The sequence below is a fragment of the Protopterus annectens genome, chromosome 11.part0 (assembly GCF_019279795.1).
Source record: "Protopterus annectens isolate FY-2018-M chromosome 11.part0, PAN1.0, whole genome shotgun sequence".
NCBI classification, from domain to species: Eukaryota; Metazoa; Chordata; order Ceratodontiformes; family Protopteridae; genus Protopterus; species Protopterus annectens.
Genome location: NC_056745.1, coordinates 881915210 through 881934574, shown reverse-complemented (window position 1 = coordinate 881934574; position 19365 = coordinate 881915210). Strand labels below are relative to the sequence as shown.

Here is a 19365-nt window from a genome sequence, read left to right as displayed (position 1 = left end):
ATGGGTGGTGAAAGCCAAACACACTCTGGCTAGGCTTATAAATGCCCTAGGGCAGATAGCCTAGTATGAACCTATGAACCTATACATAGAGAGAGAAAGCGAGAGCACGCGTACTAATAGAACAAAGGGGATGCAGGAACAATAAAATATCTGACAAAGCACTAATCCTATCCACTAAATTACCCGAGCTATGGTATACCATTGTCCATTCGCTGAAGCAGAAAATGAGATATGGGTAGTTCTAGATAGGAAGATTATGGGTAAAGGGGCAAGCTCGAGTGATGGAGCCAAGTCTTTAAAAGTGGCCGAGGTCAGATCTGAGACCCATCGGTTGTGGAATGGATGAAAAAGAAAACCATCAGATCCCTTTGTTTCCTGTCTAAGGGGCACACTGTCTATGGTCCCTTGCGTCAACATATATTTTAAAATGGGTTTGATTAAGAGTTCCTAGTCTTTGAGAACTCCTGGAGTTTTCTTTTGTCTTTTAGGTATTAACTAGCATTTATATCCCCCAGTACATTATTTTTGGAGCCCACTGTCTGTGATTATGAAGAACTAGTTTTAGTAGCAGGGTGCAAGCCTGCTCCCTATGGCCTCTGGGTACACTGCTGGGCTAAAGTGATCACAGTGGAATACAGCTGAGTATGCCTGGTAAGGATCTAGCTGCACTCAGCAGGGGGGCATATAAACATCTTTCTTGGGAGCCACAGAAGGAGAATCTGCATACATGGCATCAATATGATATCCTTATTAAGAGGTTCCATAGCAGGAATAATTCAGAGCTCCTCTTTTTTTCTTTCCCAAACACACATGAAGGTGTTTTTGGGAGAAAAAGAATGTGGGCCACAGACAAGTCCATACAGGACATTATAAGTATCAGGGTTTCTCCAAATGAGGGGTTATTCATGCAAAAATCCTAAACTTTCTGGACTTTGTTGCATACTTGGAAGTCATACAGATGTCCTCTCGTTGTTCCCTTGTAAACTGCCTTTCCAGTCTCTCTTCCCAATCTTTTTTAACCTCTTTTTATTTATTCTTATAGTTATCATGCAATATTCTATATGCCTTATTAGCTATCCCTTTTTATTGTCAGCTTCTGTTCTAGAACTAGACTAATAAAATCATCCAGAGCTTAACACTCTCCTAATCCCTTTCACTTTGCCCATACTCTATCAATCCCCAGTAAGGAAGGCAGTATCTAACTTGCTGTTCAGACTTACATTTGGCCTCATCCCACTCTCTTACCTTACCCCTCCCATAGTTATTTGTACCCAGTACTTTGCTTCCTTTATTAATTTTCTCCAACAAAATCCAATTTTTTATACAAAGGTCTCCTTTCTCCATTCCCACTCTAACATAATTCTTAAAATACTTTCTGGTGCTTCATAAATAAAATGCTCTGTATGTTGTGTATATCCTCCTTATGCGCTTGCATTCAAGGTTTTACTCTGTCCTTATTTCTTTTTTTAACTCTTTTATTTAAGACCCAGGCAAATAACTTTATATAAAAGAAAATGAACCATACTAACATGCTCCCAGTTTCATACATTATATGTTCTTTTATATAACTAACATCAATCCAACATTACATACATTTCTCATTTCCTGCCTTCCCTTAAACATCACCCCTCCTCCAGAACATTATTCTGCATGTATTGTTCCCAGAATTTCCATTTATTTCTAAGCAATTTGCTCCCACCCTTTTCTTTTTTTTTCAAAAACATTTTTATTTTGTTTTCATTATACACATACGCAAATGTACATATAACAAATACAGTAACCAAGCTATTTACATTCATCCATGATAAACAATCAATTTATCCATGAGAAGTTATCAGTATTTGTTCAAAAGGTTTTCCAATTTTTGCCATGCTATTTTTTATGAGTAATGCTATGAGTTCTATAACAAATGGTTTGCGGTTCTTTTTTACAAACAACTTTTGCTAAATTAATAAAATCTTTAAACATCAAATCTTGTTTACTTTTCCAGTTCAAAGTAATAACTTTTCTGGCAACTGCAAGAACTGACCAGAGTAACTGAATCTGAGATTTAGGTATTACATTAGGTATAGGAACATTAAATAGGATTAGTGAGTTAGAAATATGACAGTTAACTGTCCATAAAGCATTCACAAAATATCTGAAGTCTTTCCAGTGTTGAACATTTCTACATTCAATGAACATGGGATCCCAGTTGGCCTCTAGTAATTAATCACATTTCCAACATTTACTTTCACTGTTTTTGAGTATAAGATTTTATTTATGTGGAGTATAGAAACTCCTATTCATAAATTTCCATGTATACAATCTTCAATATAATGAAGAGGTACCATACATAGAATTCAATAATATTTTTTTGGATTCATCAGATATTTGTTCTCCATTAATCTTTACATAGTAATTCCAAAAATCTGAGTCAAACTTTAGAGTGTCTTCTTTTAGTATCTTATAGATAGGTGAGATACTTAATCTTTGATTATCTGTCTTTTCAAGACACCTAAAAAAAGCTGAATCAAACAAGGTGTAGATTCAGTGGGTCTATATCAAAATTCCGAATACAGAAAACACCGAATGTCAAAACGTCAAACCCAAACCATCGAATGTTGAAAATAGCGAAGCCCCAGAACATCGAAATCTTAGCAAGGGCAAGATTTTGGTGGGCCGTTACGTGGCTTTGCTATTTCCTCCACTGTGGTGCGAGAGTTACGGACTTTAGGGTTAGGGTGCAGGTTAAGGTAAGTGGATAGCTAGTAATGTATGTATGATGTAGTGTAGGGTTGTGTTTTGTTAACTGTATGTGTGTGCATTTATTGCTTTGTGTATAGTTTCGTAGAGCATGTGTGCGATAGTTACGGACCTTAGGGTTAGGGTGGGGGTTAAGGTATGTGGATAGTTAGTAATGTATGTGTGGGTTTAGTGTGGGGTTGGGTTTTGTTAACTGTATGTGTGTGGTTTATTTATTCTGGTGTGCTTGTGTTGTGTGTATGTTTCTTGGAACAGCGAATATTTTCCCAGGGAAAAAATTCACTATTCTGAGCGTTCAATGTTTTCAATATTCGAAATTTCTAGTTCCAACATATGGTGTTAGACATCTTGGAATTTCGAATATATGATATAGACCCTAGATTCAGTCTCTAGGTTGATTGATACTCTCATTTTGTTTTCTATAAACTGCCGTAATGAGTGTATAAACAACCATCTTGACTATCAAAACTACATAAAAGAGAGTTTAGTGGTTTAATACTCATATTTTCAATAAAATAATGCCAGAATATCAAGTTATTTTCCTTTACTTTTTGCATCGCATTGATGTTGAAAGAATCTAGGCAATCAGGGGAGTATGCTACAGGGAATATAAGAAATAGAAATTGTTTAATGTTGTAATTACACTCAATTATATTTTTATAGTTATTAAATATTTGATTAATGTCATAAGAAAAATTATCAAACGTCTTATTAAATAAACAAAATTCATGTAAAAGCCAATGAACTCTTATTCCATATTGTTCCTTAAATTGATTTTCTATAGTTCTGACATCAGTTTTATGAATCTCGTATATTGTTCTCCAGCCAGACAGGTGTGATCCAACATAATATTACATTAATTATAACTAATTTGGAATAAAGATCTAAGCTAGGGAATGCTATCCCTTTACTGTTCTAAGCTCTAATGTGCCATTTATATGCAATCCTAGGTTTTAAGGGGAACCTTCAAAATTTAAGTAGCATGGAATCTAATTTTTTAAATAAATTTTTGGGAGGGGGTAGTATCAATGACTGTATATAAAACAAAATTTTAGGTAAAATTATCATTTTAATTAAACAGAGGCTATTCTCTATTGTTAAGAACATTTTATTCCATCTTTTGATTAGTTCACTAATGGTGGTTATTAAATTAAATATTAAATTATTGTAGTTTAGTTTAACAGACTCTTTCAATGTACTCTTTATACTGACACCCAAATATTCCAATACATCATTCTCCCAATTAAACAGGCTATTCTCTCTTAGGTTTTTGTTGATCTTTTTGTTAATTAGTAATGTTTTGGATTTATTATGATTACATTTAAGCCGTGAAATTCTTTCAAAATTACTTAAGGTATTTATAACGTCATGCAAAGAACCATCAATATCACCCGTTAATAACATATCATTAGCAAATAACTGTATCTTAGGACAATTCTTTTTCTTTTGGCTTTTTCCTAGTTAGGGACTGCCCCAGCGGATCACCTGTCTGCTCATGACTGGCAGTGAAGTTTTACGGTGCCGAGTTGACAGCCCGGTGCCCAACCTTCCATGGAAGGCACACACTCACGCCTAGGGCTTTTGTGATGTGGAAGGAAACCCAAGTGACCACAGGGAGGACATGCAGACTCCGCACAGAAGGCACCCCAGCCAAGGATCGAACCGGAGAACCTCTTGCTGTGAGGCAGCAACGCTAACTGCTGCACCAGTCCTTATTAATTTGAAAGCCTTTTATATTTTGCTTGTTTCTGATATATGTAGCAAAAGGTTCCATTGAAAGAGCAAACAATAATGGTGACAAAGGACAACAAAGCCTTTTCTATGTCTAGGCTGATAATAGTTAGTTGTTTTTTGCATCTGCATGCTATCTATTAATGATAGTAATTTAATACTGTTATCTTGCACTTTTCTATGAAGAATGAACCCTGTCTGATCATTATGTATTAGATAAGGTAATATTTTCTTTATCCTATTAGCTAATATTGTCATGAAAATTTTATAATCAGTGTTCAGTAACGAAATTGGCCTATATAAATCACAAGATTTGGGGTCCTTACCTTGTTTCAATACAGGGGAGACAACTGAGTATTTTCACAATGGGGGTGTTACAAATTTTTGCTTAACTATAGTAAAGGCACTCGTCATTTTTTTTATCATATAATCAGGAAAAATCTTATATAGTTCAGGAATTATTCCATCCAGTCCTGGAGCTTTATTATCTTTTTTTTTTTATTTGCTCTTTCACTTAGGTTAGTGTTATTTGTTTACTTAATATGTTATTTTGTTGCATTGACACCTTAGTAGTTATATTTTTTTGAATAAAAGTATTTATTACATTATCTGTCTCCAAAAGTGGTGTGTTATTATTTACATCTTTATAGTAGTTTTTGAACACTTCTAATATGCCCATTAAGTTAGATGTACTCTTAACTAAACCATCACTTTTATATTTAATCTCATTAATAAGATGTTAATTGTTTATTTTTTGGATCTTACCGCTATTTTATGTAGATATCTGGGATTTACAGCATAAGATTGTAATTTAAAATTTTCCAGGTTTATGGCTACCTTATGATTCAGAACTTCTAAGTATTTTTGATTTAATTTAGTAATTTCATTATGTGCTACTTTATTTGGTTTTGTGTCTATTTTTACCTTGTCTATGTTTTTTTGTAACTCTAAAAGTTCTTTGTCCCACTCTCTCCTTTTTTAAGGTTCCAAGATTTTATTCTACCATATATATAAACTTTAAAGGTGTCCCATACCATAGTATCAGTCACTTCAACATTATCATTTGTTTCCATAAACATGTCTATTTCTTTCATTATCCATTCCCTAAAGTCATTTAACTTAGTTAAGTAAGTAGGAATTTTCTGTAGAAATCTTAAATCATCTGTATGTGTAGTTAATGTAAAGTTTATAGCATTATGGTCCTAAAGTGGACACTCCCACCCTTTTCGAAAGATCCCACTTCCATTTCTTTTATCTCTGTTACAATATTCAGTACTTGCGTATTATTGCAACCACATTCCGAACAGAAGCGGCTCATTTCCAAGCCCTTCTCCTTCAGGAATGTGTCATATATAAGTTGCCAAATTTTTGAAAATAAGCTGACAAGTAAAAGTTGAGAAATTATTTGTTTTCTTCAGAAAAGTGAAGAAGTCAGTGCCTGTCAGATGTTTCAAGTGCCCACGATTTTGCATTTACTGTAGTTATTGCTATGTAGAGAATGCATGCTGAAATAAAACACGTTGTTATGCTCACTTTGTAAGTGAACTATCATCTTTACAAATCGTCCTTTTATTTTCACTGCACATATATACCTGAAACTCCTTGAGCCAAACCACCTCAAAGTGAGAAATTACTTGCTTTAACCTACGGCCTACTTGCATTAGAGATCAAGTCTCCGGGATTTTGCATGTAAGCATTGGTCTTCAGAGAATGCCTGCCGAAACAAAACATGTTGTTCACTTCACCTTGTAAGTGAACTAGTTTAATATTTCCACATCATCTAAGTTCACCTATATAAGTGAAACTCCTTGAGCCAAGCCACCCCATTTCAGGGACTGCCCCTCGGCTTTTTTTAACTTTTTGGAGATGGATGAATGCGTACAGCATACACCTTTGGTCCATGGGGCCACACATGGAAATGCCCCCGGACATCCGTTGAAGAAACATTTTAACAAAATACATTTTCACTGCTGTCCTTGTAACATCTGTATTGAAATGTTTTCTAAAATACATTTGAATGTAGTTGGCCCAGAAAAAGTACTGTTCATGATGAAACTGGCCTGTGAACACATATGCCAGGCAGTTTCTGGTGGTTACGATAATACGTAAGTACCCAATATTCAATACTTCAAATACAGTTGGTTTAAACAGATTTCCATTTTCTAGTAATTACTTTTTTTGTAGCCACCAGAATTATATTTAATGAGGCCTTACTATATATAGGCAATTCAGATCCTGTGTTTGCCAAAAGAATAATTTCCTCAGTTATCCCCATTTGCTCACCCAATATTTTCTGATGCACTAATCTGTTGGGAATTTTTGAAGTCTGCCATCTCATTAAACTCCCCAAACATATATTCCCAGTTATCTCTTTCTTCCCCATCATACCTCTAACATTTGCCATCTGCCTAAGGAAAAATTCTTTGGAGTCTCCTTGGGATATAAAAATACCTATGCAAACACTTCCAAGGAAAAATCCCAAATCCTCTAGACTTTCAATATCGACCAAAAACAGTAGTTCCACACAACGGAGCAGAATAAAATCCTTTTATTAACAGTGGTAAGCACTTTCACGGACAACAATCTGCTTCATCAGGCCATATAACTTAGCTTCTTAAACACCTGTTTAAATAGGTAATTCAAAAACATGTGACAAATCAAAAAACTCATGTCTATTGCCTTAAAGATACCACAAGATTAAAAATGTTACTAAGAATCAATTGCATCTCTCTAAATAACAAAGTGCCCAAAAATGTGTAAGAAGTGTATATAAAAAAATATATTATAAAAAATATATATGTATGTATATAGATAAAAATAATAGTATGTATATATAAATATAAATGCATACATTCATGTAACAATATTCAATGTATGAAAATATATGAAAAATATATATTTCTTTTTGTTCTTCTATTATTATTATATTTAATGACAACTATTAACTAAAACTATTTTATATTACTTAATGTTTAAGTGGTCTGGCTCTAAGAAATGGTTTTAATAAAACCTTAGTATTTAAACCCTGGTGTCTTATCTGCCTTTAAACGCAGACTCCATCTTTGTTCTGCTGCTTCAGTTTGATTTTTTATATTACCTTCCCTCTTACTAGTTCTTACCACTTCCAATGCCATAAATTTAAATGTGTCAAATCATTCTCTGCTACGTGCATGGCTAAAGCACTACTTTCTTTCTTATTCCTAACATCACGTATATGTTCCAAAATCCTATCCTTCAAGGGATGATTAGTTTTCCCAACATAGTAATAGTAACATTCAGTACAATTAGAAAAATAGACCACATTTTTCATCTGACAATCAGCATAGAAAGAAAAATCTTTCCTGAAGCCTAAATGTGGATGTGAAAAGTGTGTTCCTACATGTATGTGAGTGCAAGCCATACATTGCCTGCAGGTATATGTACCTACTCTATCAAACTGCGTATTATCCAGGACATTGTGGGACTTATAGCATAAATGGCTCTTCAAAGTCTTATTGTTCCTAAAAGTGAAATACGGAAATTGGTCAATGCCACACTCCAATTCCTGTATCGTAGATAGTATCCCCCAGTTTTGCTTGATGACATCACAAACTATGTGGACGTCACTAGCATAAGTTAATGCCATTCTTAACTTATTGTCAGTGGTAGGACAACTTGTACATGTACTAGATGCTTGTATAACTGTATTGTTATTGGAATAGTAGGGTTTACATCTACCCTCCCCCTCTCTTTCCAAGCTTCCTTTATCACTAAATCTATTCTATGCACCTTACAGCCTCTATCTATAAATTCTTGTTTCAATGTCTGTAGTGCTATAACTAGAGAGGGTCATCTTTATGTATCCGCATAATGCGATAGACCTGACCCTTCAGTACATTGTCTTTAACATGTCTGGGTTGCATACTACTATGGTGTAAAATATTGACTGTATTTTGTAGCAGGGAAACAGATACCTCTAAGGTTATCATATGTTTTGTGTTTCCTTGTTTGGACTGAGCAAAGCGTTGTTGGTTGCGCTCTTGCTAGGTTTTAAGTAACAAAGCGCGCGGATTAAGAGGGGAGGTTGCATGCTTGGTGTTTGTTTTAAGGAAGCCTATAATTATAAATGCGTCCGATGCTCCAAGCCCGCTTCCTCAGAACAGTGAAGCCTAGGGTGAAGAAACCGGTGGTTGAGACCGCAGTCCCGATGTCGGTCGGTTCTTTAGAGGGGAGTGGAGCGGGTTTCCATGGGTCCCTCCCCAAACAGTCCTAGGCGAAACTATGCACCACAGGCCAGGCCTTCTCAGGAGGGGGCCAGGCCAGGCTGAGGGGCTTTAGGTGTGACTGTCTTTCCCTCTCTTCCCAAGGTAGTTGAGGCCCCCTTCTCCTTCTGTGTTGCCAGTTTTCTTTCCTGTAGGCCTTCTGGTTCAGCTTCATATACTTATTTCGCCTATTTGGCTACAGAAATAATGCCCACATGCTTGCTTAATACTTCCCAAAATGTTTAAAGATTTAATCTGGGCATATGATTGGGGTTCCTGTGCCCCGCCTGATTGAAGGTTTTATGCAGGAGTCAAGTTTTTCTAGTTTTGAACAGATGGATGAGGCTTGGAATCTTCTGTTCTCCACGCTGAGGAGTATCCTATTCAGATCCATTCTGCATCCGATGATTCACTCCTACAGCTTCTTCGCTCAGGATTACTTAATTCAGAGACTCTGCATTCCATGAGGAGCACTTTAGCCAGAGGGCCTTCCTACTCTGATTCAGGGAAAGGCTTAGGGTTCTTGTTTTAGCAGAGGCTCGAATGTTAGCTATTTTTGCCTCCTCCTTTTCCTTACGTCTTTTCTAAATAGACTGGTGGAGACTGCTTTTGTGGATGACATATTAATCTTCACATCCATGAAATCTATTTCTCTCTCAGAATACCTAAATGTGAATTTCAGAAAACTAGTAATGCCATTCAAATAACACAAAAATTAATTTAATTTCTCCTCAGTGTCTCGCTACACAAGAAAAATATCATCCACAAAACGTTTGTACCAATGGATGGATCCACAGCAGTCGTTGTTATTAAGCACATAGTTCATTTTCCACTGAATCAAAGAAAGGCTGGCGTAGCTATTGGCACAGGCTGTGCCCATCGCTACGCCAGCTTTCTGGATGCAACAATCTTTCCCAAATAAAAAAACATTATTCTCCAGTATGATTTCAAGAAGGGCACACAGAAGCCTAATCTTATTTCCCTCCACATTTTTGCTTCTCAGCAGATCATAAATGCTCTCAATCCCCCAATCATTGGGGATGACGGTGAACAAAGACTCTATATCAACAGTCACCAGAAAATAAGGACCTGATACATGCTCAAGGTATCTATTAAGATCACTCAAAAAATCTTTAGTGTCCTTTAGTACTGTTGCACAGTCTCGTAAATATATGTGGAGATTCTTCTCAACAAAGATGGAAAGCAGTTCTGTCGCCCAACCCCTACTAGAAACTATGGGCCGCATAGGTGGATTCAGCAGGTGTTTACGCACTTTGGGTAAACCATATAAAAGCGGCACTACTGGAAATTCAACATTTAAATAATCAAAGAGAGATTCAGATATCATACCAGTCTGCAAAAGGGCAAACAGAAAAAACTGCACTCTTTCTATCACTCCTTTCAGGCCTAGAGGTGTCAAATAGGCATAAGTCTCCGAATTACTAAGAAGTAATCGCATGTTACTCAAATAGAGCATTTTATCTAGGACCACAATCCCTCCCCCCTTATCGGCTGGCATTATTTCAATGCTACTCAAACTTTTCAGTTCCTGGAACTGGAACTACTGTTTTTGGTCGATATTGGATTACTTTGTTAGTGTTCCTACATCTACGTGGAAGTTTTTATTTTTGGCTGTGTGGATCTTCTAAACTTTGTTGCATACTTAGCTATACATATGTCCTTCCATGGTTCCCATATATATTGCTTATCTAATCTGTATTCCCAGTTTCTTCTATCCTCCTCTTATTGATTTGTATAGTTATTGTGTAACATATGCCCTAATAAATAACCTTTTTTAACAGCAGCTTCTGTTTTAGATTCAACTAAAAACTCTATAAAAGCACTTAAGATCCCCCAAGCCCTTTCTCTTTGCCTATACTCAGATATCAAACCTTGACAGGGAAGGCAGTCTCTAGCCTACAGTCCACATGTCTTCTTGGCCTCTTCCCATTCTATTACCTTTCCCCCTCTAGTTATTTGCTCCCAATACCTTTGCTCCTTTGCCAGTTTTCTCCAGTAAATTTCAGCACCTTCTTGCCTATTCTCTTACTAAATGCAGTCATCTGTATCAGCAGTCTCATTTCTCCATTCATGTCTTGACTTAGTTCTTAGAATACTTCCTTCTACTTCGTGAAAATAATATTTTGTATGGTTGTTATTCTCCTTAAGGATCTGCAACTAAAATCTCCCATTTCTTGGATTTCCCCCATTTTATCATCAACTATTTTCACTTTGAGTTATAGATTTCCACTTGTGTTATGTATACAATCCTTAACTGTGTAGCTCTAAAATATTCTTTCAACTCAGGCAATCCTAAACCACCTTGTTGTATTTGAAGAATCAACTTATCCCACTTAACCTTGCCTTCTTCCCCTTCCAAAGCACCACTGTTTCTTTTTTTACTTCTTTGCCTTCTACCTTTACTTTAGACTTTCTTGGTACATGATCTGAAATAGTTATCAGATGTAAAAGCCTTCAATTAAATATCCAGTCTAGCCCAGTTTTTGGACCTTGGGAAATAACATGTAAATTCTCTCTCAGCTCCTGCTACTAAATTCATATCTTCCACTCCACGTACTCACATATATTTCATCAGATCTAATTTTTTTTTCTCCTCTTCCATCACTACCTGTGCCCTCTCCCAATCAGTATTACCCCTTTTTTGTCCTTGATACTCTGCTGGATAGCTATTCTGAAGATGTTTACTGCAAATTCACCACACTCATTTACATCCATATGTGTCTCCTGTAACACTGATGTTTGCATCTATCATTTTTAATATATTTTAGTACATTCTGCAATGCAATTCACATTCTATAATAAAACTGATAAGGCAGTCATTCCAATAAGAAGCTATATCACATTTTCTACATGATAGTTCTTTTTAATATATATCCAACTGGTAACTTATAAGTAAACTTTGGTAGGCTGCTACTGTATGCAGCCACTGCTTCTCATTTCTGTTTGAAACCAAGTCATACTTTCCAAAATATTTAATAAAAACACTTGAGAAACGAGAAACGAAATAAATTTTGAACCCCTTTAACTCACAACAAACACAAAGTTATACATACACTTTCCAAAAAGGAAAATTACCCTTTCATATGAGGGCAGTTGCCCCAAATAGACAGTTATGCCCTCAGGCTGTACCTATTCTGATTAGTGCTGTTTAATTATGGGGAAGCACATACTAGTGCCTGTGCTCTCCCTTGCACAGAAAACCATTTGTCCTTGTCTTACCTCTACTTGCATCCCAGATGTGAAAAAAAACCCAGCATGCATGCTCTCAGTTAACTGATTTTTAGCCTTAGGAAAAGTACACTGGTTATCCTTAAATGAATAAACTGTTAGCTGTTATAGTTAATATGCAAGTGCCAAGACTGCCAGGGACGGAACTACCTGCAAAGGCATTTACTTCTCTCGGTATCAAATTTTAATTTATATGTACTGAACTGCTTGCCAGTTCCCCTTATGTACTAATCACAATGTTTCAAATTGCTCAGAGCACATTCTTCAGTCATTTCCAGATTAACTAACAGAACCAAGGTTCTATCCTCCAAAAAAAAGGAAGCCAATCTGGTGGTCCCCTGCTATAAACAAACTCTACAACAGAAGAAAGAAACTGTTGCAAAAAAAGAGTAAAATCCCATGATTGGAGGAACTCCGTGGTCAGCCTCAGGAAGAAGCTGAGATCCCTCATAAAATCCTCCTAGCTAGTTACGAAAACAAAATTGCCACTGATTCTAAAGACAACCACAAGGCATTCTATAGCTATGTCAAGAATCTCAATGGCAACACTCAGATCTGCTCTGAGTTACAGCACAATGGCACTAAATATACAGAACCAACGGACATTGCCAACATCCTGGCAGATAGGTTCAGTGCTAACTTTACCCCTCTCTCATCCCCTAAAGGGCCCATCTCTACACCGGAAGAATGCAAAGTACCTGTAATCACGGTTGCACAGGTAAAAAACACACTCTCCAAAGCCAAGAACACAGCATCCATGGGAACTGACAACATCCCAGGCTGCGTTCTACATGAACTACAGAACGAACTGGCACCCCACCTAAGTACCATGTTCAATCATAGCCACAACTCAGGCTTTGTGCCCACTGAATGGCACACAGCAACGGTTATTCCACTCCACAAAGGGGGGGCCACCATGGACCTCGGGAACTACTGCCCCATTAGCCTGATGAGCCTGGTCTGCAAGGCTATGGAGCGTATCATCACGGACTTATAAACAAGTCTTCTTCTTCTGGCTTTTCCCGGTTAGGGGTCGCCACAACGGATCACCTGTCCGCTCATGATTGGCAGTGGAGTTTTACGGTGTCAAGTTGCCAGCCCAGCACTCAACCTTCCACGGAAGGCACACACACGCACACACTCACACCTAGGGCCAATTTAGTGTGTCCAATCCACCTACAGCATATCTTTGACATTGGTAATCTCCAAACTCTGGTTCCTACACGTCTCCTAAACCTGATAGATATCTTTGAAGCGGTCACCAAAGCCACAGATGAGGGTAAGGTGGTTCACACAGCCTATCTAGATCTCACCAAGGCTTTCGACACCATCCCCCACTCTGGAATTATAGGCAAACTCACTAAACTAGGTATAAATCCCTATGTCACAAGATGGGTTGCCAACTGGCTCACTGACAGATACCACACTGTGAAAGTAGCAGATTCTAAATCCAACTTCAGACCAGTGGCAAGTGGAGTACCACAGGGTTCAGTCCTAGGTCCTCTCCTGTTTGGTATCTACTTCTCTGAAGAAAAGGCTAACACAGCAGGTCTTTGGCTAACAAAGTTCGCAGATGACTGCAAACTAGAAACCATAATCAAAACTCCTAACGATGTGGACATCCTACAAAAGGGACTCATTGAGACAGATGCCTGGTGTCAAAACCATGGCCTCAAGCTCAATGCCAAAAAGTGCACCATCGTCCCTTTTGGTAAAATCTCTGTACCCATGAACTACCACATAGGCGGTAGTCTACTTAACACCGAAAGTGTGATAAGAGACCTTGGGACACAGGTGGACAGTAGTATCTCCTCTGATAATCACATCGCCACAGTAGTCAGGAAATCCTTCTAAGTAGCACACCTCATCACAAAAGGTTTCTCATCCAGGAAAAAAGAGGTCCTTGTTCACCTCTACTCATCACTCATTAGACCCATTATAGAGTACAACGCCCCTTTTGGTATGTACCTCACAAGACATCTACAACAACTGGAAAGGCCACAGAAATACCTCACAAAGAGGATTACTGGCCTCAAAAAGATGCCCTACGCAGACCGTGTCAAAAAACTCCAGCTTTACTCTGTCGCATATCGTCTACTCAGAGGCGATCTCTGCCTAACATACAAAGCTATGTCAAACCCAGACATGTTGGACATGCTCCACATAAAGAAATCCCAATCCCTCCGAGCTACATGCTCTAGGGACCTAAACCTTGTCACCACAATAAACAGAACATGCTGGAGGGATAGATTCCTGTCCCAGAGACTTCCCATACTTTGGAACAAACTACCTATCTATATCAAACAAAGCTCCTCAATTAGCACTCTTCAAGAAAAATCTTGATGATTGGATGAAAGATAGGAAATTCACCCCGGGGATCACTTCTGTGGCTCTGCTTGACAGGGGCACAGGAAAATAAATTTCTTGGGTGGCAAAAGCCAGGGTACCGTTTGGCTAGACTTCTATAGGCCCTAGGGCCAACAGCCTAGTACCTACCTATGAACTGCCTGCAACTGTAGACTCACCATCTCTAGCTGTTGGCATATGCAGATTGGAAAGAAAAAAAATTGCTAACATCTTTACTAACTCAAGAAACAACTGTTTTTAAATAATGGAAAGTTACCATTTTCTAGACTGGTTTCTTAGGAAAACATATCAATTTTCTGCTGCATAAATCAAGAGCATTACACTGCCACCGGTATAAAAACATAGGAAATTGTTATATTTTAATACATATATAATATGCTGGTATCCGACTTTTTTTATTACGGTCACATGGACAATTTGAAGGCTTCACTTTTTAAGACATAAATGCAGGAAGTTTTTCCTAATAGAATTTGATATCAAGATCTACACTGTGACTGTGACAAAAAAAAAGAATTGGTAGGCTCAGAGGTATGCTGTCCTAGTTCAGCAAGTAATAGCACGATGTATGCCAACTTAGGAAAAGATGCCCCTTAGTATTAGTTTTCAGAAAAAAATATGTCTAACCGGAATGGAAGAGAGTATCAAACAGAAGACATACCAAGGGCAGAACCACAATAATAGGTCTACGAACATCCACAACAGGAAATGGGGAAAAATGAAAGCACTGAGATTTGAAAGTACAAGTAAAGTTCACTCTGCCAAAAATATATAGTAAGTTTAAGTAGTACTTAAACAGTTAACCAAAACAGATAAAAATATATACTCCTGAGTAGGTCTAGGATTTGTTTGTCTAACATCTTACCTCACCAAAGGCACCATAGCAAACTACTTGTTTCACACTCCTCATAACATCTACAGGTTCTACTGTTAACAGGAATACATAATATAAATCAAAGCATCTCAAAGAAGCAGAATTGCAATACTTCTATCTTACACACTGTTCTTATGTACAGACATTCTGTATGGATTGTATATTTAATACCAGGCAATACATTTTCATTATTTGACTAAATACAACAAATGTACCTTAGAGATCATATGAGATCTGGACAAAATTCCATAAAATACTTCTAAACCTAATATGTTGAAAGAAAAAACAGAACTCATTCTTTTCATGCAGGCTACAACTTATTTCCAAATATGTAATGCATTTCAGAACTGCAATTTACCTTCCACACAACAGTATGCCATGTTAAATGCTGCAGTAATGTTCCATGGGCAGCAACTGTAGAAAACAGAGTCTGTCCAGCACTCTTTCTAACAGCAGGACGAGGATCAATGCACAATTCTCCCAGCTTAGCATACAAACAAAGCCAGAGGCAGTCAAACGGTGGTGCTGGGTGAAAGGGGCGATTTAAAGGTACCCCTTTTTCTTCTGCTTGTTTCTGTAAGATCGCTTCTTCTCTGTTTAATTCCTTTTCAATAGCTTCACCTCTTTGATAGAAGTAATCAGAAATATTCCACTGTAAAATAATTAGCAGTGGTTATAAACAGTCATTAACTCCCACATAAAATTATATGTACAATAAACTCTCAGTTAACCAGAACTCAAGCAACCAGGAAAAAAAAATCGAAGAAATACAGTACAGTATTAACAATTCAGTTTTTCATGTGTTGCACCATAGCAAACATGTGTTGCACTTTCTGTCCCCCCCCCCACAGAAACATAACTTAGTTTTTAGAGTTTTAAAAAGGAAGATGCAAATAAATTCCCTCGCCTCAACTGAGATCAAGTCAAAGCAAAGAAGTCAAATCGCTAACATGTCAACACTCGCTCCATACTCAGTCAGTTTGCATCAGATTGCAGATTCTCTCTGATCTTTCACACACACACACACACTTCATCTTTCATACATCTCTCTGATCTCTCACACACTTTCGCTTCTGCTTTCATACATGCATTCACTCACTCTTTCTCTCTCCGATCTCTCACACACACTTCAGCTTTCATACACCTCTCCGATCTCTCATACAGTCACTTCTGCTTTCATACATGCATTCATTCTCTCTCTCTCTATTCAATTCCAATCCACTCAGCATGCCACTAAAAAACGATCTGCGTGCCACACTTTCTAGTGGTAATATACGTTTAAAATATTATTATTCCAGACAGTCTTTTAATTACTGTATTTCAATATTAAAATCAAACCAATACAGTGTTTATGGTAGGGTATGGTATAGTATAAGAAGCAGTATTTGCCAGGTCTATTTTTAATAGTAACTCTCAAGCAACCAGAAAACACACTTATCCGGCATCTACCAATCCGCATGGGTGCCAGTTAACTAGGTGTTTATTGCACATGCTGAGTAAAAATGATTGCTTACTTTGTCTTTTTGAAATGTATTTACAGTAAAAGAACAAGAAATAATAAATAAACAATTGGTAATAGCGGTTTAGTGAAATAATAAATTAAAAAAAAAAAAACAAAGCAGTGACTAGTTATGTAACCTAGCCATAAGTGACTATCCTAGTTCGTGCAGCACCTCCATAACAAGCATGTATTAACATAAATAGGTATCACACAGGTGGAAGCAAAACAGATTTAGGCAAATTAAAATAGTTCAAAGTAAAGGCATTAACACACTTCAAGTACAGTATATGAAATAACATGCTAACCAAAACATACAAAAACACAAAGGTAGTTTGAACTTTATATTATGTACAAGTTGGCAGAGTTTGGAACCATTAAAAAGTACAGTTTTGTACCTACCATAAATGTAGATGTTCGAAGATCCACATTGCTGCAGTCCTTACACTTGGGTAGTCCGCTGTCCTCGGTCGGCCCGAATATCAAAGTATTAGGCTGACGTCGGTCAAGGTGCTTAAGACTGACATCAGGACGTCAGGGTACAAATGCGCATGACCAACGTCATATCCTCAGTCTTTTCTTGCCCCAGATGTCAGAAGACCCTAAAAGAAAGGTCAAAACCAAAAGACAGCAAAAAACAACCAACCACCCTTGCACTATTCATATTTACAATATATACAATAACCACAATATTCACAACCCAACCACAACCGCCTCTAACTACAGAGGGAAGGAGGGAGGACTGCAGCAATGTGGATCTTTGAACATCTACATTTATGGTAGGTACAAAACTGTACTATGTTCTTCATCTCACGTTGCAGCAGACCTTACACTGGGTAGAATCCCAAAGCAGAGGTAAGGGAGGATGGCAAAACTATAAAGCAGTAGGAGCTGCCAAAATGCCCTGTAAAATTGCAGTGGCAAAACCAGCCCTAGATTTAGAGTAAAGCGGAAGGTGGTAATGCTTAGAGAAAGTATGCACTGAACTCCAAGTAGCTGCCTCCAAAATATCTTTAGTTGCCACCAAAAGCTGTAGAAGTGGCAGTAGCCCTAGTGGAATGAGGCCTAATCCCAGCTGGAATCTCCTTACCATGATGGGTATAACAGAAAGCAATACAAAACCCAATCCACTTAGAAATAGTTTGTTTTGACACAGGCTTGCCCTGAGAACCCAAAGCAAATGAAACAAATAACTGCTGAGACTGCCTGAACCCTTTAGTTCTGCTCAAATAATATCGCAACTGCCTGTGTATATCCAAAGTGTGCAAAATCTTTTCCCCTTTATTTTGGGGTTTGCATAAAAAGTAGGCAAATGAATAGTTTGGTTTAAAGCCACACTAGAAACCACTTTAGGCATAAAGGAAGGATTAGTGCGTAAGATACCCTATCCTTATGGAAAATTAAGAAAGGCTCAACCGCCATAAGGGCCTGTAATTCAGAAACCCTTCTGAGGTAATGGCCAACAAAAGCAGTCTTCCATGATAAATATGTCAACTCAGCAGTAGCTGCAGGCTCAAAAGGTTGTAGAGTGAGTTTCTCCAACACAAAATTGAGATCCCAAGCAGGAGTAGGAGCTCTGGGGTCTTATATTCTTTGCCCCTCTAAGGAATTGCTTAAACAAAGGATGAGAAAACAATGGTGGGTCACAGTCATAGTGAGCAGAAATTGCTGCAGCATGAACCTTAATAGAAGAGAAGGACAAACCATTGTCCAGTAACTCAGCAAGATATTGAAGAGCCACACTTAAATTAGGCTTAGAAACATCAAATTCCTTTGCTGCACTCCAAAACAAAAATCTCTTCCATTTATCTGCGTACACTTTCCTTGTACTAGGCCTTCTGGCCTCCAAAATAACATTCAAAACTTGCTGTGAGACCCTCCAGGGTTTAAAACAGAATATGCCAGGCTGTTAGGTGAAGAGAGTGAAGTTTGACATTGAGTAAATGACTGTTCTCCTGAGACAACAGGTGTGGAATCGAAGGCAAAGGCCATGGAGGCTCCCGTACCACACTTCTCAGTAATGGGTACCAGTGCTGTTGAGGCCAATCTGGAGCTATTAAAATCATCTTTGACTTGTCCTGTCTGACCTTTAGCAGTACCTTTGGGAGGAGAGGCAGAGGTGGAAAGGCATACACATGAAGATTGCTCCAATTGAAAGAAAGAGCATCCACTTTCCAAGCTGTGGGATGAAACCTTTTTGTGCAAAACTTTGGCAGCTGGTAGTTTAGTGGAGAAGCGAACAGATCTATGTCTGGAGTTCCCCATGACACTGTCAATTTCTGAAATACATGAGGATCCAATTTCCACTTGTGGGGATCCATAATTTGTCTGCTCAACACATCTGCTAAGGAGTTCTGTGCTCCCGGCAGAAACCTTGCCTGAAGATTTAGCTGTAAACTGAGGGCAGTCTCCCACAAAATCATTGCTTGTCTGCATAGAGGATAAGAATGTGTTCCCCCTTGCTTGTTGATGTACCACACGACAGTTGTGTTGTCTGTTAGAACCAACACCTGCCCTGGAAGAAGTAAATCCTTGAAAGCTATTAATGCAAATTGGACTGCTAACATCTCCTTCAAGTTGATATGTAGATGTTGTAGTCTGGCAGGCCACGTGTCTTGTATCCACTTTCCATTTAGATGAGCTCCCCAAGCTTTGTCTGAGGC

General features: G+C 37.9%; 1 protein-coding gene across 1 annotated transcript in view; it reads right to left on the bottom strand.

Moving 5' to 3' along the window:
- MON2 (MON2 homolog, regulator of endosome-to-Golgi trafficking) overlaps nt 1-19365 on the bottom strand; it is a gene marked incomplete in the record, with an annotated part of 2751369 nt that overhangs the window by 562404 nt on the left and 2169600 nt on the right. Inside the window, 1 exon segment of the mRNA XM_044088289.1 lies at nt 15563-15856. Coding sequence (XP_043944224.1) covers nt 15563-15856 — 294 coding nt within the window.